A 27,473-nucleotide genomic window follows, 5' to 3' on the forward strand; every position below is an offset into this window, starting at 1 on the left:
GAGATTCCATGCCAAGATCATGGCAATAGAAGAATCAAAGGATATTGACAAGATTCCTCTGACTGAGCTGGTTGGTAATCTGCAAACCTATGAGCTAGGGTTGACTAGAATTGGCAAGTCGGCTAAAGGCAAGAGCATGGCACTGAAGGCCAAAAGCAGTGAGACAAATGAGTCATCAGACGATGAAGACTCTAAGATGAAGTCCTACATCACCAAGCAATTCAAGAAATTCATGAAAAATTCCAATGGAAAAGGCTTCGACAAAGACCGTAGGCAATCTAGTTCCTCTCAGTTCAAGAGCCAAGATAAAGGAAAGAAGGATGCTCGGGATGGCGGTCAGTACACTGTTCCCGCAGGACCTAAGTGTTTCAGGTGTCAAGGCTTCGGTCACATGAAACAGGAGTGTCCCACATATCTCAAGAGCATTGGGAAGAGCAAGGCACTTACTGCTACTTTAAGCGACACAGAGCTTGAGGATGATTCCGACAATGAAGATGATGGAATTTTAAATGCCTTCACTGCCACTGTCAATCCTACTGAAGGGATTGTTAAAGATGTGGATGAAGAAGAGGAACTGGTGGAATCCAAGTTTAAAAAAATGGATGATCAAGATGATATCCATACAACCTATGAAAAACTGTACAAGCTTTCTGAGAAGCATGAGAAACTCTATAGGCTAGCCACCAAGAAGCTTAGTGATGTGGAACTTGACCGTAAAGAGCTTTCCACTAAGTTTCATGAAGCTAATCAGACTACTGGAGCACTGAGATTCGAGAATAATTTCTTAGCTGAGAATACCAAGAAGCTTGAAGAGGAGCTGTTTCAAGTAAGAGCTCAATTGGAAAAGACATCAAGTGCAAAGCTGGATGAGATGCTCAGCTTTTAGAAAACTGCTTCTGATCGAACAGGATTAGGGTATGAATTCTCTTCCTCTAATATTGCTTCTGCTAGTATTACTGTTTTTGTTCCTCCTGCTAATAATATTAAAATTGAGAACAATGATGATAAACCTGAATTAGCAAGTGAGAACCTAGACAAGGGTAAGTCCATCTTAGGAGCACCCCCTAAGCGTGAGAAGAAGGAGGCTAAAAACTCTAGGACTAAAGGCTAACTCTCAAAAACCTAAACAGAAGAAGTAACATCTCTGTCATCATTGTGGTATTGCCGGTCATACTCGACCAAATTGCTATAAGTGGTTAGCCACTCAACAGAGCAAGGGCATGATAGCATCTAGGAACCAGAATCAACTTCAAACCTCTTTTGCTCCTCTTGGAGATCTTATCAAAGCCCTCATGTTCCTTTCGAACTTGAACGGTTTCAATCGTTCTCCCTCATCACCGGTTCAAGGGTTTGCAAAAGGGAAACGTTCTTCCAAGGTGTGGAAGGAAAAGGGTTCCAAGTGATTTATTCACTTCTTCTCTCTCTCCCCTTCTTGTTTTTGTTTTTGCATTACTTGTGTGTTTTACTTTAATGTTTTGAGTCAGTCTAGTTTTATGCTTTGTTTTACTTTGTTTAACATGTTTTTGTTTGTGTGTTTTCAGTTTTTATTTTGTTTTGTTTTTCAAAAACAAAATTGAAAAATTGAAAAAAAAAATACAAAAATAGTGTTTGTTTGTGTACATCGGTTCTTGTGAACCTTAAAATGGCCTTTGAAACAGAGTTTTCTAAACTTTGTATCTCTTGTAGCTTAGATGAGCATCTCTATGCACAACTAAGCAAGTGAGCTTTGTAACTCTTTGTTTGTGATGAGTAAGGTTAAGTGATCTCTTGAACTTAACACTCGTATCACTCTTTTTGACGGGTAGGACTAGAAAATCCTAAGAGAAAGGCATAAATAACCATCTCACCACTTTGCCCGCCAATCATGATATGATATCTGTATGTTTCGGCATAGCAAAAGTGCAATATCAATGACATCTGTGTGCTTTGGCATAGCAAAAGTGCAATGTCAAAAGCTTAACATAATTGGGTATTTCTTTTCTCTCTTTTATATACCCATGCTTGGTTTGCTTAATAAAAAGAAAATATGCAAAGAAAATAAAAGTAAAACTGTCAAAAATGCTTTAAATATGATTGTAAGCGTGTTTTCTAGGAGATGTGGGAGTTATAGGATGTACCTCAAAGGTGATAGTCCCCATCAAATAATTATGATTGTGTGTGAATTAAAGTGATTTTTTCATATCTCAAATCGTCATATCATAAAACACTTATGCAATCTTGCGATGTTTTCACACACAACACGCAATATTTTTTGCTACTTTTGATACATGTGCAGGTATAATGTGATTTGGCCATCACAAGATTTACATGTGTTGATGTATACTCACTAAACTGTCTTGACTTGTTTTTGAAATATAAAATCGGTTAGACTTGTTTAGTTTGTGAGTGTGTTTTTTTGAGATCCCTGTGCTTAAAATTGTTGTTGAGAGATGATTTTGAGAGTCTAATATGTGTTTGGATCTTTGGTTGAGTTGCATGCGTGATTGCATTCATGTTTGTGTTTTTCCCTTCTCGAAAAACTGTTTTGAAAAGCTGGCTCGACACCTCCTCGATACCTCCTCGACACCTGGCTGTCTGTCGAGCTTCTTAGTTTTTTCTTATCACAATCTCAATAGCATCTTGACACCTTCTGGATCGATCGAGAAACCTCCTGTCCTCTCGTAGCTTCTCAACACCTGGTGGATCGATTGAGCTTCTGTCCTTATGTCTTTGCCTTGTTCCTCGACACCTTCTCGATAGATTTATCTATCGAAGTTGTTTTTCTCGACACCTGTATCTATTGAGATTTACTGAGGATCTATATATAGATTCTGTGCGATCCGGTTCTTCATTTCTCTCGATCTCTCTCTCGATAGCTCTGTATCTTCACCTCGCAAACCTCTTTCTCTCACTCTAAACCTCTACCCAAGGTTTCCTCATGCTTATTCAAGTTTTTCTTCACTTGGTAAGCATCTAATCTTTCTCATTTACATGCATTTCATGTTTTGAAACCTAGGTTTTGGGGTTTTTGAAAAATTTTGGGGTTTTTCAAAGTGATGAGTTATTGTTGAAATTTTTGGGATGGGTTTTGTAGATTTGATCTAAAAACTCCATGCATTGCATCACATTTGTATTCTAACAGTCTTTTCATGCATTTAGATGTATGCAAAATGTTTGTGTGTTGGTAGGATTGGATTGGGCTAAGCCCATGATGTTTTTCATATTGTATGTCACATGTTCATGCATTCCCCATGCATACGTTCTCTCTTTTCAATATACTTGTTATATTTGAATTGTTTTGAAACTATTCTGTGTGTTTCTTTCTCCCCCCCCCCCCTCTCTTTTTGTTTGCGTTAGTAGTGTCTATGGCAGCAAAACTTAAGTCTATTCCGACCCAGAACCCTCTTTGTTCTAGGGCCTCTTCATCTTCTGATTCCACTCCTCTTTTTGTTCGGTTCTGTGATGAGAAAGCCCATCAGGACTTCTTGGAGAATTTTTCTAAATGAGGTGTTCATTCGGAACGCCAAGTTGTTCTGGCGGACTTCGTCGACACTGACCTTCCCGATGTCTTTCACAAACAGGAATGGGAGTCACTGTGTGACGTCCCGGTCACTTGTCCTTCTGTGCTGATCTAGGAGTTTTACTCCAACATGCATGGATTCGATTCTTCAGTACCTCTCTTTCTCACTCTCTTTCGAGGTACGCGCATAGTTGTCACACCAAAGTTGGTATCCAATGTGCTCCATGTTCCGAGGGTTGAGCATCCAGACTACCCCGATTATGAGCGTCTACGAACTGTGTCCAAAGACAAGATGATCTCTGCTTTTTGTGAGCGCCCTTCTAATTGGGGTGAGCACCAGTTTACGTCATGTCGACCTTTTGGTAAAGGTCCTCGTTTCTTAAACATGGTGATGACTTTTGTCTTGCATCCTCTCTCTCACTACAACTCTATCACAGAGCCTCGTGCTCATTTTCTATTGTCTCTTCTTGAGGATCTTACCATTGACTTTCCTTCACATTTCATCTTTTCTATCATAGATGTGTATAAGGATACGGCTACCAGTGATAAGCTCATCTTTCCTTCCACTATCAAGAGTATTTTACGCCATTTTTCTATCCTTTTTCCTGTCTTTGACCCTTTTCATGTCATGGTTGCCATAGACGCCGCTACTGTAAAACGTAGTGAGGCACAGCTTAGGTCGCGACAGACAGGTTCAGCAGCTCCTTCCTCCTATTTCGCTTCATCTAGATCTGCTCGTGTCTCATCCGCTTCCTCCTCTTCTTTAAGCGATGTGTTACTAGAAGACATCATGGTGCAGCTTCAGCGCATGGATACTCGCCTGGATACGCTCTTTACAGAGTTGTATTAGGTGAATGTTCGTGTTGGTCGCATTGCTCGGCGACAAGCGACCATGGGTGGTTTTGCTCCCGAGGTTTCTCCTCCACCACCTCCTGTGGCCTCCGAGTCTAGGGATGATGATGGTGATGACGATGATGCTTCAAATGATGATGTTGGAGATGCTAGCTCTACCGATGAGATGTCTACTTGATACTCTACCCTTTGTCACTCGTGACAAAAAGGGGGAGTAGTTTCGTGGGTTATGAGAGTAGTCATACTTAGGGGGAGAGCTTTGTATAGGGAAATTTTTTATAGGGGGAGTGTTGAGTGTTAAGGGATGTAGTGAGGATTACTTGTATCTTTTTCTTTTCTTTACTTTAGATACATCCTCTTCTTGTACCTAGGTCTTGTGACCATTATTACATACATTGTGCTTATCTTTGTTATATATGTGGTGATGTATGTTTCTTTCACCTTTCTCTACATGTGTTGTTTCTTTTCTCTATTTATACACATGATTCTTTATTTGTATGCAATCTATTATTTCTATTTCACACTAAGATGCCTTGATGAGTTTTGTTTAAAGTGTTTCAGAAATACAGGTTGTCAAAGTCTACTTGTCATAAACTCTCTTCTTGCAAAGTTTTTCAAGAGTTTGTGTTAGGATAGATTTTACTGTATTCAACTAGTAAATATGAGTTAAGTGATTTATGACTTCTCTCATATGTTCATTTGGTGGTTGTGGTTTTGTCACGGATTGCCAAAGAAGGAGATTGTTAGGACATATGTGTTTCACTTGTTTAGAACATATGTCATTCATTTCTGTAATTGGCTAATCTTTTGATAAAACGCACTTTACTTGTAATTGGGTAGAATTAGGATGAGTTTTATACTTCAAGAAACTGTGTTTCAAGATCAAGTGTTGAAGTCATCAAGTCTGTCCAAGAAACAAACTGAAAAGTGCAAAGTTCATTAAAACTCGACAGCTAGCATGTGTCAAGGTTTAAAGAGCTGTTCTAGCCTCGTGGCTCGACAGCTGCTCGACAGCATCTCGATACCTCTATCTGTCGAGGTTTAAGAAAAACAGATTCTGAGTTCTGTTTTAATTCCAATCTGTGGATATGTCTTTAGACTTTCTTTTCTCCTAACCCTAGACATATAAAAGGATTATTTTAAGGGCTGTCAAAGAGATGCAAGTTGCACAAGCATTGAGAAATCCTTGTTCATGCAAATTGTGACTTGAGACGAAGTTCTTGCCCTAGTTCATTTCTCTTTTGAAGAAGTTGCTGTGTCTTTGCACCGTAGGGTTTTGTAACCAAGTATCTTCTTGATCTTCATCGTGTGGATGAATTGAAGAACTTTGCAGCCAACAATCTTCTCTAGTTGGTGATTGAAGTCGCATACTGGGATCCGCGTAATTGGTTAGTCACGTACTTGGGAGCCATGCATTGAAAGGAGAAATTGTCACTACAGAACAAGTCCAATTGGGTATTGGGGTAAGGGTTCAACTATAGGTTGGTAAGGTACTTGAGATTCCTTTACTTGTAACCGCTTATTGTGATAATAGTAGAATTTCGAGAGTGGTGACCTTAAAATCACCTGGTAGGGTTTTTGCCGTGTAGGTTTTCCCCATTCGTAAACAAATCACCGTGTCATTTATTTTCTGCTGCATACTTTAGTTTATTGGTGATTTGTTTGTGCTACCATGCGTTTGCATGTTAATTTGATTAATTAATAACTTGGCTAATTAATCAATTTAATTCATCACAAGGGGTCAATACGTTTTTGGCCTATCAAGGTGCAAAATGGAACTTGAAAATGAAGAGCTTTTGGCTAAGTTAAATGAGACCACCAAGTTGGATGCTACCAAAAAGGAGAATACTTCTTTGTTTTACTAGTTAAAAACCTTGGAGTGTGAATCGAGTCAGGATAGGACTGAGTTGGAGAGGATTTCAAGTTTTAAACCTAAGGAGGTTTTTAGTTCTCAAAAATCTAGTTATGACAAAACTATGAATCTATGATAGGATGTAGAAAAATTGGATCTTTTGGTCCCTCCTCTCTCAAATCCTCAGGGCTATGGCTGGTTTTTGCCCCAATTCAAAAAGGTTGAACCTCGGGTTAAGCAACCTCAAGTCTACAAGATTAAGAAGGTCAGTGTTGAGTTTGTGCCAAAGACCAACATCCATCCTATTCCTATGAAGTAGTGTCCTCCTCGCGTTCCATATTTATGTCGATACCATAATGATGCTTTAGACAATTTGTCCTAACTGCTTCAAATTGTAGGCTAGAAATAAAGCGTCTCAACCCAAGGCACATTACCTTGTGCCCTTAGTGAATTGATTAAGGCCTTCAGCCTTTTAACTTAATTATTTAGAGTGAATTCCTCTTGTCCTCCTCTTCATCTTTTGAGGAATAAAACCTCATCATTTACACAACCCAAGCCTCATGTTGTGTGGGTGAAAAGACTTCTAAGACCTAAGTCCCTCCCATCTGTTCTTTATTCAAATTCTTCCGATCTTTTTCTAGGCTTTACAACTTTGACTCCTTTCGTTTGTCATCATGGATCATCATCCATTTTAGGAGTTCAAAGCATTTGAGGTTAGGTTCAATTAGTACTGCATTATAGTCTACATTTTGTTTTCAATCTAGCTTATTTTCATAGCTTTTGTTTTGATCTTAAATGGAAAACAAAAACAAAAAGAGAAAAATACAAGAACAATGTGTGCATTTGTGTATTGGGCATATGTACCTTCAATTGGCCACATAACACTTAATTTTTTACTGTGTAACATTTGTTAGGTTTTAAGACCTAAGGGACTAATGTATTAGAATTTCAATGTGTATTGTGTTGGCAAACCATGATCAAAACATAAAGTCTAGGTTTAGGCTTGCTCAAAGTATGTTTTGTTGTAAAGTTAGGATCGAGTGATTAGAGAAATTATTGGTCACATTCTGCAAGCTTTGATCGATCGATCGATCGAAAATTAGATTCGATCAATCGAGATTCGTGTAGATTGTTTTTTTCTGCAGCATTTCCAACTCAGGCCAAGCTCGTTTGATGTGTAAGGTTTTATGTTTTATGTCTCATTTAAATAGAAAAACCCTAGCTATGTTTTATAAGCTTTTGATATGCTGTGTGTTTAAATCTCTTGTAAGATCTAGAGGTGTTTACCTTCATACACACTTAGGGTTATTAAGATCATGATTGATGTCAAGAGCTTGGTGATCGTTTCAATTGCAGCACAAAGAACATTCAAGAAGATCAAAATTCACAAGTAGGAGAACTTGTGATTGCAGTGGATCAAAAAAAGAAGTAGTACATGGACTCGGAAGTGTCACATGGTCGTGGTAGTAAGTTTTCTACTCGAGATAGCAAGTTTTCTATTCGAGGTAGCAATAGGATGTTAGTGGTCTAAGTCTTATTGTATAGACTTCAATTCTTTCATAATGGATCTGTTTTACCTTAAAGATAGCTAGATTAAATCTTCTCTAGGTTTTTTATTGATTTGATTTTCCTCAGTCATCAGATCTTTGTGTTCTTTATATTTCAGCATTATATTTTTTTTACACATTGTGGTTTAACCTAGTGTTAATTAACAAACTTGTTAATCAACTTGGCTTAATATTAGGTTAATCATACTATGTTAAAGGGTCTAAATCTTTACAACATTCTTGTCCTAGCTTTGTGCCGATTGCACTAGCTTCTCAGTACTTAGTAAGTCTAGTTTGTAGCTCTCTATGAGTGCTTGGAGGGTAATTAGTCAAGTGTCATATGTGTCCTTATCATAATGTTGATCTGTGCACTAGGCATGTTGTGCAACAACAAAAGCTCTAACATCAATTATTATATAGGAATTAGCAAAAGAGTATTGACACAAACAAGAAAATAAAAAATCTACAAGAGACAACAATATTTAAAATGATTTGGCTAAATCCATGCCTGCATCCACAGGCAACGCCAACCAAAATATTCACTATCAATGATATGGATTATAAAAACATTAATCAACACTCACAACTCACACAAGCAACACTCACAAACCTTACCAACATAAACTTATAAACTCAAAGCCTTAATACACAGAATAACTATGTCACATTCACAAAACAAACAAACTCTCAACACAACCACAAGTAGTCTTTCAATCCTAAAAAATCAACCAACTTACTCTTCAAAGAAAATCACTCGTGTTCTTCTAGGAGCCTTTCAACTCTCCCAGCGTGGAAGGAATCTTAGGCAAAAGTCACCAAACCCTTTGCAACAATACCTACTTATAGAGCTTCAAACATATTCATTGATGGAAAAGGAATACACATTACTTCTTCAATAAGTATTACTTTTCCTTTTATATCAAAAGAGTATTCATCACCAAGTAAATTCCTTGACTTTTATAACAAGAAAAAACAGTATTGAAGCAATATTCAACAAGACACTTGAAAGAGACTGGCATAAATATCCCACAACTAAGTGTATATTCTTAGTTACCCTCGTGCTTACAGAAAAATCTAAAGTTAGGCATGCATTGGCATCTTTATCCTCTTTTTCTTGCCATTTTTTTTAGTTACCGGCCCTCTTGTTGAGCCCAAAATAGTGGGCTATATCCTTTTGACTTGTGTTGCGTTGCTTCAATCTTTGTGATTATTAAGTTCCATATTTCAAGGACTTTTGGAAGGGAATAAGTTTTTTGGCATTGAAATTTGGTGGGAGTGAAACTTACACAAGAGAGCCTCTTTTCTCGTTTTGGGATAAAATACTTTTTTGGTTCCAACTTTTTGAGTCATTTTTTAGTTTAGTCCCTTTTTTTTTTAATCTTATTTTGTGTTCTAAATTGTAGAAATTATTTTCAATGTCGTTCTGACCGTACATGACACATGGAGTAAGGTTTTGAATTCCGTTGTCAGATGATATAAATTAGAGAAATTAAAGAATTTACATTGTGTTTTGAAAAGCATTCATAATAAAATTATTTGATAATTTAAAAAATAAAGAAATAAAAATTATTAGATTGATTATTAAATAAATAATGGTTTTTTCTAATAAATAAACTTATTGGGGTTATTTGTAAATGATGAAGCTTCCTAGAAGCTTCTTTATAACTTCAATTTCACTACAACAATCCGGTGGCAGGTACTCACGTGATTGGTTTAAAGTCTCATATTTCCTATTCATTCTTTTTTATTTCCAATTTTCATGAGTCTAATATTTTATTCTTTTGAAGTTTCAAGCAAAAATTTTGAAGAAGAAATTTTTCCTTAAAAAGAAGAAATTTAGAATAACGACTGTCATCAACGGCCAAAACGTGAGTTTTTCATACCCAAAAACATCAAATTCGGTAATCGTCTCGGACTTCCTCTCAATCTCACCGTGCCTCTGTTAATCTTTGTTCTCATCCTTTTCTTTTTGGTTTTTCCGACAAATCATCTCGGTCTAAAACTCCTACCTCGCCTAAAACCCCAATTTTTTTTGTCGGAAAGCATGTTCAGACCGGTCCAAGCCGGTATTTGGAACGATACGGAAGCGGGTTTTTTGCACTGGTCTAAAGTCTAAACACCGAAACGGAACACTTCAGAAATTCTGGCCGGAATGCATAAAATTCAAAACCACGTGGAGTGCACTGTAAGCATAGGTTATTAAAATAATTTTAAGATTTTTTAAAAATAAATAAGTTAAATTAAAAATTTTAAACAAAATATATAAATTAAATTACAATCATACGATCTAATTTTATATTTTTTTTAATTTCTTCTCACTATTTTTTTTTTTGTTTTTTGAAGAACAGACTAACATGTTCTTCTACAATTTGGTTATCCAAAAAAAAAAATTCCAAACTTTCTTCTCTTTTCTTGCAATTTTTTTAGCAACAAAAAATGTAAAAACACATACAATTCCCTATCCTCTAATAAAAACACTAAAATCTCCTAGAAAAAATCAAACCCAACAGCCAAACCGATCTCCAACAAACTCATAAACCTAGCAATTTTCTTGGAAACAGACACACAAACCCCCCCCCCTCCCCCCATAAAATTCGGCTTAAAAAAAACTATCAAATCGCAAAGTTCCAAAGTACCAAATCAATCCAAAAAATATAACCAACCCATACAAAAAATCTCAAACACTTAAACCTAGAAAAACCCAACCAATTCTTCTTACAACAACAATCAAACCTAGATCCTAAAACCAATCCATCCCCCACCAATCAAACTCATTTCTCAAAACCACAACTCAAGCTTAGGGAGAAAAAGAAATGAGAGAAAGCCACCATTGGTGGTGGCGGTAGCAAGCAAGCAGTGGTCTTGAATTGACGTGAGTTGGGTTTTTGGTCATGGGTTTATAGTAAAGTTTTGAATTCCCTTCCGGATTGACAATAAAACTAGAATATTTTGATATCGATGTATGCCGACGCACCATTTTGGGGTTACGCACTAAATAATAATAATAATAATAATTGTATATTAAATAATTTATAATCTCATTAATCAATAAAAAATCATAACATAAAAAAATTATGAAAAGAAAAACTAATGAAAAATCATAAAGTGGTCTTCAAATTATTTTTATTTAATTTTTTTGCCTAGTCTAGTACTTCTCTTATTTTTTTAATATTTCTTCTACAGGACCTTCTCCCTCTATTCCTTTTGTCTGTATGTCATTGTATACGTGTCTCACTGCTACAGCCATTAGTTGCGAGAAGTGGAGCCATTGCTGTTGGTGGTGGCGTGAACTCTAGGCTGCTCAGAGAGAGAGAGAGGGCCCATTTGGAAACTTGATTGTAAGTGGGTTGGGGATCTTGGGGTTAGATTTGGACTATTGGGATTTCAAAGGGTTTTTATTAGGTTGACTTTTATGTCTACCGCTATTAAAGATTGGCAAATTTGATTTTTGTGATGTTGTATTTGCTTGCCAAGGAAGTTCAAGAAAAGTTGAGAAAGTTACTGCAAATTTTTTTCTCTATCTTTAAAACTGAAAAGTAAAATAAATAAAAAATATGTTTTTGATATTTCTTAATTTAATTTAAAATTGAGAAAATATCTTTTTGTTTTAATTTTTTTAATTCAAATGCTAACATAAATTTTTTTTTAAATGCCAAATAAATTTTTTAATATTTTTTATTGGCCACCTTAGGATTTAATATGTTAGCGGTGCACTCCAAATGCTACATAGACTACTTTCGTTAGTAAGATGATAGTATGGACAACATTAAAAAGGATTTCAAAAATTTAAGAACCAAAATAGGAGTTCAAAAAATTAAAAAAGAGACGAAACTAAAAATTGACCCAAAATATAGGAGACAAGAAGGTTTTTTTTTTCCCTCCTCTTTTTGTTCACCAAGTGGGGATAGTGTTTTCTTCTCTTTTGTTAACAATTTCTCAAATACTTTATCATCAATCTCGTCCATATATAGATGTGCACTATAGTAATGAAAGTAAAAATTTTACCTTTAACTCCACTGCTGTAATATGAATTTTTGTGTTTTGATGTAGTTAAAATAGCTATTTAATTACACTATTGTGAGTGCTCTAAAATTAAATAGTCTACTTGGGCTACAAGCTCCAAATTTGTGGTGGAATGCGTAGCCCACAAGAGTTACGACTTACAAGGGGCTTATGGGATCCCAAAATCATTTAAGTGAGTTGGTGAAAAGCAGTCCAAACACTTTTCTACAAATAAATAGAAACAAGTTCTAAATATATATATAGTCGTTGTTCTCATTCATGATAATAACTAAGTTTAGAAGGATTTATATATCTCATGGAATGGATTTCTGTTTTAATTTTCTATTATCAGAACCAAAAAACAAAAATTGATGCAAAATAACACAGTAATATTAGCAATAATTATTTCATTAAACATATCAATTAAATTCTTAATTATGCTTAACAATGTGTTTTTTTTTTTTCTTAATGACGTGAAAATGTTCGGAACAAATTCCTTAGATATTAATGACATCTTATACTATAAAATGAAAAATTATTAAGTACTCCCGGAGTGCTATAAATACGTACTCTCCTCTCTCACATAAATGGTAGGTCTCACCTTAAATTTAATTAGTAAAACCTATCATTCATATGAGATGAGAAAGTACGCATTTATAGTACTCCGAGGATGCACAATAATTTCCCAAAATGAAAAATTACACAAGTATTTATGTACTTCTATAAATTATATTGAAGAAAAAAAAAAAAAAATATATATATATATATATATATATATATATATATATTATAATTAAGCAAACCATTACCGGCTCATCCCGCTGTCCATCACCTAATTAATTGTTCATGTCCGTTTGAACGCATAAACCAAAAAATAAATGGTAACAATTTTGTAAATTTCCTCAAGTAAGAAGACACGCATATCTTTCCAATGATAGGAAGTAAAAATTAAAAACCTCTAAATTAAATAAAATAATAACAAGAAGTAACACTTCTATAAAATCATTTAAGACGTCTTATATAGAATTTCAGCATGTTTGACTTTTAACATTGGACATGAAAGCTATATTAACACAAAAAGAAGCAGTGCTTTCCACCAAGAGAGAGGCAATTAGATCAAGCAGATAATTTAGACCCATAATTAAGAGTTCCTTGGGTACCAACTAAGTTGATAATTACATTAATATTTGTCGAAAAACTTAAGGGGGTCATCAACATCAATCTCAGTAAACAGTGGAAGATCAACTGGCAAATTTTCCGGACTCAAGCCTTCATCCCTCAGCTTCACGACCAGCTCCTCAAACACAAGCCTGTTGCCACTTGGAGTAAGGTGCAAACCATCTCTGCATTTTCAGATCATGAAAAATCATCACCGGGCATTATAACATAACCCTTAACAACACGCTATTACCCGCAAAATGTAATACAGAATCTGGGCACTCCTTGTAAACCACCGACAACTAATGGCAATCAAAAGGATCCATTTAGGCAAATGGCCCATGGTACCAAATTCTCAAAATCTAATAACTTCATTAAATATAAAGGTCATTCGAACAATTTTTAAGAAACCATACCACCAAAAGAATAACTACAATATATATAAAGTCATACCAACAGCTAGCTGTATTGAGAATTGACTAGTCCACCTATGCAAACTGATTTTTAAAGTCATACCAACAGCTAGCTGTATTGAGAATTGACAAGTTCACCTATGCAAACTGATTTTTAATTCAATACCGTACAATCTCTTGAAAAAATAAATGCCAAGGTATAATTTTAGGCTGAAATATACTTTCATCTATAAAACTTGATCCAAACTTGGATTTTGTCCTTCAAACTGATCCAGTTGTTCAGTCCATGAAAAATTTTTAACGTATCAATTTCCATCCTTGCATCCATCTACCATTAAAGATGGAGATGTAGGGAGAGGAGAGGAGAGAAGAGTATGGAGATAGGTGGCTGGAAAATACTAAAATTTTGGTCTATTCTATTCTAAAGGTATAGGAATTGTATACATTTTTTATTTTTTATTTTTATAATTCAATAATTTAGGGATAAGGGATTTGAAACCTAGTTGCCTCCATTGAAATCACTAAAGGTTCCAACCAATTGAGCTACAAGATTCTTGGCTAAAGTAATTGTATACATTGACAAAATATTGACATGAAACATCAAAACTTGTGTGTGAAATAAATTCAACACATACACAAAAGGAGAAAGTTGATTCCTTTTAAATTTTTATGAAAATTAATTGCCAAGTTTTTTAATTTGGATATGAAAATTATATATTGATAATTCCATTAATGAACAATTGGAGAGGAGGGATTCAAATCCTGATTCTTATAAAAGAGAATAGGAAATGTCACTAAGCTACAAGGATCTTGGTGAAAAGTATATTATACCTTTAATTTTTAGCATACACAAAAGTCAACTCCATACCAACTTGAAGTTACAAGAACCATTAGATAATCATGTGAAGTTAATCCACAAACTTAGTCAAGAGTCACCATCTACTATGTGAAGCTCGTGCAAACATGCTAACCATGCATATAAAATATACCGTGCAGTACCTCAAATAAGCATTTTCCCAGTCAGGGAACTGTTGCATTTTTGTCCAGAGATCCAACACTGGGATCCCACATTCTTCAGCAACAGCAATACATGCCTTTGCATATGCACCAGCAGCTTCATTTGTCCTCTCAGGCTGAGTTACTGGATTTTCAGAAAAAGGATTTCTGCATCAAAAGGATTTTGTCAAAACTGAACTAATTTTTATTCTTAATTTAAGTTCACATAAAAAAAATAAAATAATAATAAAATAAAAAAAGAAGAAGAAGAAGTTAAGACAGTTGTCTCAATGACCAAAGATTGTACATCACCATAAAGAACTAAAGGACATCAAGATAAACAAAAATTCAAAGACAACATAGAATTTTATGACGAAATTTAAGATCTTGTATGGTAGAATATACCTGAGGCGTCCATTTTCATCAATTGGGGGAGGTGTTATGAGAAGAATTTGAGTCTTTGGCCATTGTTTCTGAGCCCAAAAGATTTAAAGAGAAAAAATGTAAAGTAATAGAAAGCCTAAAATGGAAAGCAAACATTTAGGTTAGCAGAAACTAGAATATAAGAGTATTTTAGCAAGATCCATGTAGCAAATAACTTCTGTTCTATTTTTTTATTATTAATTTTTTTCTTTGAAAATAAGTTTTGTGCATTGACTTTCTTATTATAGAGTCTATTTTCCATGTATATCTCTGCCCTTGATTGAGCTAAAATCAACGATCATTATTACTTCCTTGATTTTAGACCTAATCAACGATATTTGTCTCAGTAAGATGTCATCCCTATAGACCATTCAGGCATGCTCATTGCTCAATGTCAATTGCACATACATTAACACTGAATATCCAGTTTATACCACACAGCTCGGCTACTCTTCTTTTTTCTTTGTTTCTGTTCTTGTCTTCAAAAGATTTAACTATAAAAGCTTCAATGTAAATGTAGCTATGCAGAGGTGTCTTTCAAAAGAATATGATTAGCAAGTTCAACTACATGTCCTTGTTTCACTAAAGCAATGGTGGAGTTTTTTATAAATTGAAGCAGATATGAACAACGGGTTTGAAAAACTAATGTAAACAATGGGCAGGGAGAGGCTCCTACTACTTGCTATGGTCTATAAATTTTTATGCCTATGGATCGCAGTTGTCATCTACAGAACATATAAATAAATGTAATTTTCAACCACATATAAGAAAGGAAGCCACTATCCTCTGCAACTTGGTGCTAACCTAACCAGTAATTGCCAAGATACTAATAGATATAGATCCCTTGTGTAAGTAAATCTTGCATATCACATTTAGCACATACTGATATCCTTGATTTACTAAAATTAAAACATAATTGTCCTTGATTTAGACCACTCAAGAGATTATCCAAAGTCACCACCGCCCACCCTTGATGCAGTGGTCACTTCACATGTATAAGCGCTTGTAGGGTGTGGGAGGTAAGAGCCGGAGTTCAAGTCTCCAAGAGAAAGTTTCACACACATATACACTTAGATTAGGTTAGAGTAGAAATTCTATCTTGTATTAAAAAACAAAAAAACAAAAAAACAAAAACAAAAAAAAAAAACAAAAAAAAAAGAAAAAAAGAAAAGAAAGAAAGAGATTATCCAAAGTCAACTGCAGTTGCTATATATACCCTACTTAGGATTCACCTAAAGGCTTCCATTGTGGACAGGCTGTCACACTGAACCACATACATATAATTCTCCTTATTTCCGCTCTCTCCTCTCTCTAAATCTTTTGTTTTCATAGTTTCATTATAACAACTTGACTGTATATATAAATGTGTAGCAAATAATAGCATTGACCTTTTGAACTCTTCTTGATCCTACCGTGCAAACAAGATAGGGAAAAAAGGTAAAAACATTTGAAATTGGACAGGGAAGAAAGAATGTAAAATATCTTCTTTTTATTAATTATTTTTTCTACATAACCCCCTCGAACTTGCAAAGTCAGTTTGTCCAAGTCCACATGGGACTCAAGTGCTCCTCACTAATCAACACAGTAAATTTTGCAGGACACTTAGTCGCTGCAAAAATAACTAACGCTTCAAATACATTTGATTGGAACTTAACCTAGCACAAGTAAGCATTAATTTTCCAAAAGAAACAAGAAATTTTTAATTGAATGAGCCTTCAAATGTACACAATGAAGTGTACTTTTAACCAGAAGAAACTTGCACAAAGGCTTTCAACCATCAAACAGACCCCTTTATGTTTGGACACAACAGAACCAATAAGAAAGGGCGCAATAAAACACTTATTTATAAAAATGATTTCATCACCTCCTTGGTTTTGTTGGTGAATGGATAGAGCCCAAATAGATGGAATATTCACCCACAAAACCCCTAGAGGCCCTGGGAGAAAAAAAAGGGGGGGGGGGGGGGGGGGAAGGCGGAAGGATCTCCTATAACCCTACGTTGGATTGAGGAATAGGAAAGAGGAGTAGAAAGAATGGGATGGAGAGGGTCTAATGAACCTTATTTTGATGTTCTTTAAAAGGATGGGGAAGGGTTTGAGGGTATCTGCAAAAGCATCTTACCCTCTAAACCCCTCTATCATTTTTTTATAGGTTGATAGTGGGGGTGGGGGAAGGTGGGGTTAGAACCATGAACATGAAGCATCACAAAGGATGTCATAATCTTTGCATATCGCTTGAACCAGCCAATCCTCATTTTTAATTCCCTCAAATTGGGGGAATTTGGATGGGGAGGATAGGGGTTCAATAATTAAAAATATATATATGTAAAAAAAAAAATCAATTTTCCCTCCCTGATGTAAATATATACCTATTTCTTTAAAATTAACAAAAGAGAGTTAAAATTGTTAATTTTTATGTATATTCCCCTCCCTGCTTAATTTTTAAAACATCCAAACAAAAGGTAGGGATATTTATTCTCCCCCCCCCCCTAATTTTTAAAACATCGAAACAAGGGTGTTACTGCCATTTGGACAAAAGCTCAACTGCATTATATAGCTTGTCCTGGTAAATTTATGCAGAAAGGAACTTACAAAGTGCAATAATAACTGACCTTGGCCCCCACCTTACAACCGCATCAAGATGGCAGCTGTACTACAGCAAGAATTACCCCCATACTGTTTGTAAATCAATTCAATGCAAGCATAAGCCAGTAGATGCATCAATATGGATCCCCTAGGACAAAGAAATATATATATAACAGAAACTTGAACTGGTTTAAATAGTTATGGGATTTGTTGCTAAGTCAGCCTGGTTAAATCTATAATGACAAGATGTTAGAATTATAGTTAAATCATTAAATTCACAATTTCCTAACAGCTTAAACTTTTGGGTTAATTGCTAATTAAACATGGTATCAAAGCAAGAGATCCTGAGTTTGATCCCTAGCTTTATTCTACCTCCCATTTAAAATATTAAAAATTTCATGTGTTGGGCCACACTTATTAAGGGGAAGTTTAGGCCCACACATGAGGGAGGGTGTTAAAATTATAATTAAATGATCAAATTCACCGTTTCCGAAACTTAAACTTTTGGAACAATCAATAATTTAACACAAGAAAAGTTTTCGACTTCCTTGAGGGTGAATCTATCCTAGCTCCTATGCATATCATAAATAGATTTCCCATTAAACCTTAGAAAACTCCTAGTTTTGTTGGTAAGAAAGCTAGCATTGTCTAAAAAAGAAAAATGTATTATGGTGATATGCCCCCATCAATCTAGACAAGATAGTTATATCATCCAGCAAATAAAGTTATATTAGAAAGCAAGGTTTGTGGAATCCTTGGAAGACCATCCTGACATTAGAGGCATTAATGATTTTCACAAAGAAGTTTTGAAATAAGAAATAGATATATGGCTGATGGTAGTAGAACTCGTAGATCCAACACCAAAAAATAGTTTTCAAACTTCTAAATATTTTATAATTGTGAAAACTATGAGAAAAGGAAAGCTCATCAACATTTATGAGACCTAGCAACATTTTCCCAATCCATAAAAGATATTGCTTCAAATCAATTCATTAGTGCTATGAATGACGGAGTTTGAATCTATGTGAAAAAGGGTGTTTGGAGGCTAGTTAGAAGACATTAAAAAATGTAAATGGATAAATGCAAAAATAGATTAGAGAGACAGAGACACTGACTGAGAAGCAATAAAAGAAGTGGAAATATTCAAAGCTAGATTGCCGGCAAAGGGTTAAATCATCATTATTGAATTGATTATAAAGTACATTTCCCCCAATTGTAAGAACCCAATATTTAAATGCTATTATATCCATGCCTGTATTATTTGAATTGAACTTAATCAAATAAATGTGAAGACATCATTCTTAAACAGTGATATTAAAGAAGATATGTCTATGGATTCCTACAAAGTCACATTGGTTGGCTATTTGATGGATTTTTAGATATTTGAAACATACTAGGTATGCAGTTCACATGTCACCTCAAGTAATTTATAACTATAGGGAGTTTCTAATTTTGCTTATAAAGAGCTTGTGTTGTGGCGAGACAAACGGATGGAAGGAGCCGGTTCCCTTGCTTGCTTACCAGGCAAGAAGGATTTCACTTTAGACCACTAATGGACTATAGCAAATAGAGAGAAACAAACCTGAGTCACTATTTGCAAACCATAAGAAACACTAGCACTACCAATGACTGGTTAAAAAGCAGATAGAACACTCCTTCCTACACCAGGCAAGTAGTACAATATGGATAAGAACAGATGAGGTGGGAAGAGTAGGAGATCCCAATTGGGTTATTTTTCATCCAATAGAAGATTGTTGAGTTCTTAAAAATCAGATCCAAAAGTGAATAATTGATGGTGTCATTAAAATATACCCTACTAAGCAACCTGTGGTCACCTCAAATCCGATATTTGTAATAGTTGGGAGATATTCTATGTATTTATATATATATATATATATATATATATATATATATATATATATATATATGCGGTAAAGTTATTTATTAGAATAGCAAGAAACAAGAATTTGATGTTCAATCTACAATTGAGGCTATAAATATGCAGTAGTATACCTTAAAAATCTTTTAACAGAATTACAAATAATGATGTTATGTTGGGCCAAGTGAGAGATTATTAGAATTTTGTGGTCCAACATAATTTGTTTTTTAATGCCCTTGTTCTAAACAAATAACTATTCAACATTTTTATGTGAAATTATTCATAATAATTTTGATGTATAAAATATTGGAGACTCCAACACAAGATTTTTTAATGCCTTTCTAAATAAGTAATCATTCAAAATTTTATATAAAATTATTAAAAATAATTTTATGGTATAAAAAATTGGAATCTTGAATCACATATGGTCTTTGAGTTAACCATATCCATCAAAACTGAAGTCTATGAATGTAGGTACATCGTTAAATTATAATGAAAAGGAGCAGGTTAAACTATGAAAAATAAAATTACCAGTATTCTATAGTCAAAGCATAACAATCTCTGTAGTCTTTTTGAAATGAAATTTTTTCCTCATTAAGTGTTGGCCTCAATGACCTCATTGAAGCCAACACAATATATATATATATATATATATATATATATATATATATTACAGTATTTAGATGATTTTTTGTTTCTTATATAACTACAAAAGACAGAATTGAAATAGATCAATTCTATGATTCAGATTAAAGTTTACAAATCTAAAAGTGTAATATGTCATTTAAATTTTTAAATAATCTAACACTTTGTACACTATCAAATCCAAAAGATAATATTTTAACCATGAAATAGATTAAAATGGAGAGAATCCTATCCCAATCAATCTAAAAACTTAATAGACACCGAGAGGCAAGTCCTTGTATGCAACTTGGCTCCACTTTGGCTTTGTGTCTAGAGGGAAGCCATCTAGAAGAACAGGAGGGAGTCATTAGCTGCTCAAACATACAAGGTGGAAAAACCTATTTGGATTCTTCTATTCCCATTTTTTAACTAAATTTAGCTTCACTATCACCATAACTGTCCCACAAACTAGCTCGAGGCTCTTTTTTCTTTTCTTTTTTTGGTTAAAGAGTAGTTAGCCAAACGTGACTAGTCACCATAGCATCCACAAAATGGATAAACAATAATAATAAAAAAAGTTGAAATAAATTATAATAAAGAAAAAATATTTAAATAGAGTATAGAAAAAACTAAAATAAAAAACTAACCCTATTAGAAAGCAATCAATGATCTAATGGCGGCAGTCTATTACAGCCCAGTGGCAAACAACAACAATGACATCCGGGCCTTCAGTACACCCACTTTGTTTTGGCACCATCTCTCCTTAATGGTTACATCCTGGTCCCACTCTTCCACTCCCCCATCCCCATAAAGATTTCCAGGACATTTCATAGGTAAAATTCTTAATCCACTTTCCAATCTTGATTAATCTCCAGAATGGTACAATCATTGAGTGCAAAGCATAGTATCATACTATATACACGATTAATGCTAAGGACAATGTTTTTCATGATTATTGACTTGATCTGTTGTGTGATCAAAACAGCACTCACCTAAGTCCACAACTAACATCACCTTTATTATGCATCAATCACAAGAGACTAGTACTTGTGGAAAAAAAATATTTGCAAAAATTAGAAAAATGTTAAAGGTACTACAAATTTTATTAGAAAAAACTTAAAAACTGATGTGTGAATGAATGTGATTGGTGCCACTTGAACCACTTGAACAAGGAAAGAAAGTTAGTGTTTGAAATTTTGAATTACTTTTTACGATTGGTGAGTTGTGAGATCTATATAACAAAATTTGTAATATTCCTAACACTACTCTAAAAAATATTTTGTCACTCAACTTATTCTATCGACATTTTTTACAAGTACCTAACCACCCCTCATTTTTGTGTCACTCAAGATGCTATCTTCCCTCTGATTCCAACACTGATTAATGCAACTTACTTAAACACCCCCTAAGAAAAAAACAAAAAGAAAAACACACTGAATGCAACTTTTTCCCCATAATGCGCTAGTGTGTTTGTTGTGTACTTGACAAGCTCAACTCAATGAGGGTCCATGTCACAAAAGGATTTAAGGACCAGGGATCAAATTATGCTTCTTCACCCGTATACTACTTAACTCAAACCCTGTTTGTTTCAAAATAAAATATTTTCCTGAAAACATTTTCCCATATTTAAGGCCCCTTTTGGTACATCTACTCCAACACATGTTTTCAGTGTATTTTCACACACGTTTTCAGCCGCATGTATTTCCACGCATGTTTTTAAACATATATTTTCAGTTTTTTTTTTTAAATTGAATGTACGCCCTCTAAATTTTTGTTTGCATAAAATGTGGTCAAACTTATAAAACATTTTACAAGAACAAGAACACAACAATAGCTCTCCCTCTCCACATCTAGTGGGTAGGTCAACAGTACGGTGGAGTTGGCGGATAGCCGGAGCCATCGGAACTTGTGCCAGTGGTTTGGCAATCATAAACGCCGTTCTAACGAACCAGTCCAGTTACTCCGGTAACCAAAGACACCGTTCCATTATGTCAAAGTTATTTGTATAGTGTTTATTAAATATATGACAAAAAGTTATAAAATTTGATAAATTTTTCTTCTTTTTGATAGGATAAAAAATTTGTTAAATTTTAAAAAACAAAACAGAGACAAAAAATACACACTTAAAAATGTTGTTTCAATTCAAAAAAAAAAAATTAAAAATTTATACATTAAAAAAAGAAAATGTTGTGGTTGTAGGAAGTAGGAAGAGATAGATCTCTCACCTTGAGAAACGAGACAATGGAGTGGAGGTTGTGCTTGTATTCATGCAGGGGCACGTGTTGGAAGGCAGAGTATCTGTCAGGAAGGCTAGCATCGTTTGCACCAAAGAACACAGTCACAGCTAAGGGTTCTCCTCCACCTTCCACCCGAGGAAATACCTTCTCCAAAACCTTCAGTGCCCATCTCGTGTTGTACCCACCGTACCCTCTTAGCACCACATCAACCTGTTCATATCAATATATTATATGATAGGGATGTTTCAAAATCTCCATCATCAAATATGTACATGTTAGAAGCCAAGCCATGAAAGCAAATAGTACCGTTCGAGCAAAATGGTTGGCAAGAGCAGCACCCCAGCCTCCTTCATCAAAGGAAAACTCAGTGATTGAGTCGCCGAAAAGGTAAATCTTTGGCCTCATCTCTCACAAATGGGTTTTGTTATTCTCCAACAATATCACACTGCTGACTGCACGCACACACGCATTCAATAAAGCTCATCAAGTCCTTTAAATGCGCACGGATTGGAAATTGGAATCACCCCAATCCCTTTACAACTCCTTTTTTTTTTTTTTTTTTTTTTTATTCATTTTTTTTATATTTGATGGTTGAGATTGAAAGTTGCTTTTAAATCTCAACCATCCATACTAATTACGTCTCTAAGTATTACACTGATCTCACCTTCTCAAAAAAAAAAAAAAAGTATTACACTGATCTCAAACTAAATGCATACTTAACAATAACAGTTGCTTCTTAGACCTTGCCATTTTCTAATAATCTACCCTTTTATAAACAAAGTACCATTATTATTAAGCCAACCCAAACAATGAGTCTATCGCTATGTTACTTGTTCAATCAATGGGTTAAATATTATCAACAACAACATAAAAACAACAACCATATGGGCTATTAATTATATGCAGTTTTGGTGTTGACATGTGAATGTATTCATTTATCTCATCCTCTTTCCTTATATATATGTGTGTGTATTTCTCAAAAAAAAAAAATATGGGCTACCGATTGATCTGCATTGTCAAATAAAAAAAAATTAAAATTAAGTTTGAGAGCATGATTTTAAAATTTTAACCAGCCAGGTCAATTGAAAATCAAACGTCAATCTGGTCTGTTTCTTATTAAAAACCAAAAATTAGATAAAATGTAAAAAAAAAAAAAAAAAATCATAAATTGGTGGTTGAATTATGAAATTGGGAAACTCGTACAGTTGGACCGGTTCTTGAATAGCTCTGTTAGATTTCAAAACACATAACAAAAAATAAATAAATCAAATATGAAACAAATAAAAACCACATATGTTTGCAAAGAAAGAGAAAGGGGTAAATATTAGAGGATGATCTTGATATTTTTAGAGATAATTATAATATACTCTTATCCTTGCTATACGAACTTTTTCTCCTCCTAGTCCTCGAAGTACCCCCAAGTACTTAGTACATGAGGAGGTGTCAATTCAATTACAAAACATTTGGCAACCAAACAATAATTCATATAATGATACAAATACACCACAAACATTGGCATAAATGTTATGGGATACTAGAATTCCGAGTAAGGAAATTACGCCACGTGTCATAGTATGGACGAGAAGGGCAGTTGCTGTGCCGAGGAGTCTACGTCCTTGGATTCTATGATCACGTCATCAATACGTCATCAAAGGAGGCCTTACTGTACAAAAAGAGTTTTGCGAAGGGGGTAAGCAATGACATGATTGAAGAACTGGTGGCTATCACCACATTTAATGCATTCCATCAACCTCTTGGCCGCATTTATGTGAAAAAGACCCTTGAATAGTGCTGCCTTGGTTGCTGTATCTCACAGGGGTTCAAGGAAGGTTCCTGATGGGACTAGCACTTGAGTGGTAGCTTGTGTGATCAACAAATGGAAGGGCAGAATCATCTAAAAGGGTCTATATAAAATAGAAGGTCTCCCGGAGAGAGGGGATCAAAAAAATAGCAGAGAATAACATAGTAGCACAAAGAAATGAAACTGTAAACAAATCTCATAATGATATATTCAAGATCAAATCTCCTTGGACTCGACCGAGGAGAATTATCCTTCTTAATACTGTAGTTGCCTTCTATTTTTCCTTATCTCTTTGTTATTTTTGGCCCATAATAAGCGTTATGTCACCCATAACATCCTAGTCTTAGAGTCCATTCTCTAACAAATTCATTGTGTTGGGCTATTTGGGTCTAGGTCCTCTAGTCAATTGGGTTTAGGAGCTAAATCTAGTCCCTACAATTAAAGCCATTTATGGGGAGACTTGTGCTTTAGGGCATTCAGCGTGTAACTATGGTGGGCTCAGGGCCACACTGGGAAGAGTCTGTTGGCTCTCGGCGCCAAGATCGCTTCCTCAACCTCGAACGAAGAGGGGATAGGGAGGTTAGTGTGCATACTACACATACTAGCAGGAGCCAATCTCGAGAATGGAGCTACATCTCTCACGAGGAAAATACCAGAAGCATGCAGCGGAAAGTAGACTTCTTTCACAGGAGGTTGCGTCACGAGAGGCTAAAAAGAACTTCCTCACACTCCGACCACTCTTCCGAAGATGACCAAGATGGCAACTACAGGCCCAAATCAAGGACTCTTCTCAGTGAGTCTTTCTCAAAGGAGGAGGAGTGCCATTATAGGCACAAAAACAAGAGCTTGTCTCGCGAAGGCCTGGGGAATGACACCATGAGCAAAGCGTTGAACCAAATCTCCAAGTCACCCTTCACACATAAAATCAAGGCGGGAAGACTCCCTCACCGGTTTACTCAGCCCACGTTTACCATGTATAACGGTAGGATAGACCTCGTGGAGCATGTAAGCCACTTCAACTAGAGAATTAATGTACATTCAAAGAACAAGGCCCTAATGTGCAAGGTGTTCCCCTCTAGTTTGGGGCTCATAGTGATATGGTGGTTTAGTAACTTGAAGGAATACTCTATCAACTCCTTTAAGGAGCTCACTCAGGCATTTGGGGCTCATTTTATCATTTACAACAAGGTTCCTTGGCCTCTAGACTCACTGTTGTCCATGACAATGCGCGAGGGGGAGACCCTGAAAACGTATTCTGATAGGTACTGAGAGATGTTCAACGAGATTGAGGGAAACTTCGATGACATGGCCATAAGCACCTTTAAGGTCGACCTGCTTACGAAGCATGACTTGAGGAAGTCCTTAACAAAAAAGCTCATGGGAACCGTGCGTCAACTCATGGATCACATTGATGAGTACAAATGGGTCGAATAAGACCAGTAGCAAGGAAAGGGAAAGACTAAGGTGATCCCTCAAGAGAGGAGGGATTTCAGGTCGGACCAATACAATAACAACATACCTTAGAGGGATTTCGTTGGGCCTCCGAGTCCGGCTGTTACCCAAGCAATTAGCACCGTGTTCCGAGAGCCCGTGCACTAAGTCTTAGAAAAGATTAAGAATGAGCCACACTTCAAGTGGTCAAATAAGATGGGGAGAGACCCCGTGAAATGCAACTAGAGTCTCCATTGCCAATACCACCAAAAGCGTGAGCATACCACTGAGGACTGCAAGACTTTATGAAACTATCTAGAGCAACTAGTGTAGGCAGGAAAGATGAGACAATTCCTGTATCAACCTAATGAACAAGGCAGCCAGCCCGGGCCAAGAGCGCATAGAGATGCTTCTTCAAAACCCCCACTAGGTATAGTTAGCATAATCCTCACTACTTAGGGGAGAACCAGCTCCTTTCCGTCTAGGGTAATGTCCATAGATTAGCCATTTGCCAAGGACTTAACCCTCGGCCTGAAGTAGAGCAAGGTGGAGGTATAACCAGCCTTGAGCTTCTCCAACGAGGATAAAGTTGGAATCTCACAACCATATAACAATACCCTAGTGGCTACCCTAAGAATTGGGGGATGTGACGTCAAGAGGGTGCTGGTAGATCAAGGCAGCAACGCTGAAGTCATGTACCCTGACCTATACAAGAGGCTAAAACTAAGGCTAGAGGACCTAACTGGCTATGATTCCCCTCTGATGGGCTTCGATGGGAAGATTGTTATTCCAAAGCGGCAAATTAGACTACCAGTGTAGGCAAGCAGATTTTATAGCAATTAAAGGCACTGGTGTTATCCATGGATGTGATGGAAAGTGAGGTGGAGTGCAAGCAACTGGAAAGGGTTATCATTGGGGATGATGAGGATAAATTCTTTCAAATCGGCGTTCAACTCCCTCCTCTGGAGAAGGAAGAGCTATTAGATTTTCTCAGAAGAAATGTTGATGTATTTGCATGGAGCCCTTACGAGACCCCAGAGGTGGATCCGAACTTCATCTGCCACCATTTAAACGTTAATCAATTTGTCGCCCCAAAAAAGCAACCACCTCGGCACTCATCCAAGGAACACTCTTACACCGTCAAGGAAGAGGTGCTCAAACGTAAGCAGGCTAGAGCCATAAAGGAGGTGTTTTACCCTGAGTGACTAGCCAACACGATAGTGGTAAAGAAAAAGAGTGGGAAATGGTGGGTGTGCGTGGACTTCACGGATTTAAATAAGGCTTGCCCAAAGGACCCCTTCCCTCTGCCTCGAATAGACAAGCTAGTAGATGCTACTATGGGTCATCCTCGGATGATCTTCCTGGATGCGTTCCAGGGATATCACCAGATACCGTTGGCCCTGGAGGACTAGGAGAAGACTTCCTTTGTCATGCCTACAGGGAATTATTATTACAAGGTAATGCCCTTTGGGCTGAAGAACGTTGGGTCCACTTATCAGAGAATGATGACTAGAATGCTCAAACCACAGCTAGGCAAATGTATTGAAGTCTACATAGACAACATGGTGGTAAAGAGTAAAGTGGAATCCAAGCACATAAACAACCTCAGAAATGTTTTTGGAATATTAAGGAAACACTAGCCACGCCTCAATGATTCGAAGTGTTCTTTCGGTGTTGGCTTTGGAAAGTTTTTAGGCTATATGGTTACCCATCGGGGGATTGAGGTCGATCCTAATCAGAGCAAGGCGATCAGCAACCTACAACCCCCTCAGAACCCCAAGGAAGTCCAGAAATTAACAGGGAAGACTACCACCTTGAATCGGTTCATTTCCCGATCAGCAGACAGGTGCCGGCCTTTCTTACAGCTATTGCACAAGTGGAAGGGATTCGAATGGATGGAGGAATGCTCCTCGGCCTTCCGGTAATTGAAGGAATATCTTTCTCGGCCACCTATTATGTTCAAACCAGAACAGAAGGAGATTTTATTTGCCTACATCGCAGTGGCATCGCACGCGGTGAGTTTGGTACTAATACAAGTCGATAATGAAGTGTAGAAACCAATCTATTATGTGAGTAAATCACTACATGAAGCGAAAGTCCACTATTTACCCCTGGAGAAGGCCATTTTGGTAATAGTACACGCTACGCGAAAGCTCTCACATTACTTCCAGGCA

General features: G+C 36.0%; 1 protein-coding gene across 1 annotated transcript; it reads right to left on the reverse strand.

Annotated features, from left to right (window-relative positions):
• Window positions 1-12,744: 12,744 nt before the first annotated feature.
• LOC142636858 (GDSL esterase/lipase At5g45920) lies at window positions 12,745-22,606 on the reverse strand. The gene is made up of 5 exons (XM_075811148.1): window positions 22,374-22,606; window positions 22,056-22,277; window positions 14,725-14,792; window positions 14,323-14,487; window positions 12,745-13,095 (listed from the first exon to the last, which is right to left on the reverse strand). Exons 1-5 carry the CDS (start codon window positions 22,470-22,472, stop codon window positions 12,933-12,935), a joined length of 717 nt encoding a protein of 238 aa, XP_075667263.1. The 5' UTR covers window positions 22,473-22,606; the 3' UTR covers window positions 12,745-12,932.
• Window positions 22,607-27,473: the final 4,867 nt, after the last annotated feature.

Source organism: Castanea sativa, chromosome 5, assembly GCF_040712315.1.
Source record: "Castanea sativa cultivar Marrone di Chiusa Pesio chromosome 5, ASM4071231v1".
NCBI lineage: Eukaryota > Viridiplantae > Streptophyta > Magnoliopsida > Fagales > Fagaceae > Castanea > Castanea sativa.

Coding starts and splice junctions, on each gene's coding strand:
- LOC142636858 (XM_075811148.1), bottom strand. CDS start 22,472: ATGAGGCCAAAGATTTACCTTTTCGGCGACTCAATCACTGAGTTTTCC. Junction 14,793..22,055: donor CCATTGTCTCGTTTCTCAAG/GTGAGAGATCTA, acceptor TTTTGGGCTCAG/AAACAATGGCCAAAGACTCA. Junction 14,488..14,724: donor GATGAAAATGGACGCCTCAG/GTATATTCTACC, acceptor CTTTTGATGCAG/AAATCCTTTTTCTGAAAATC.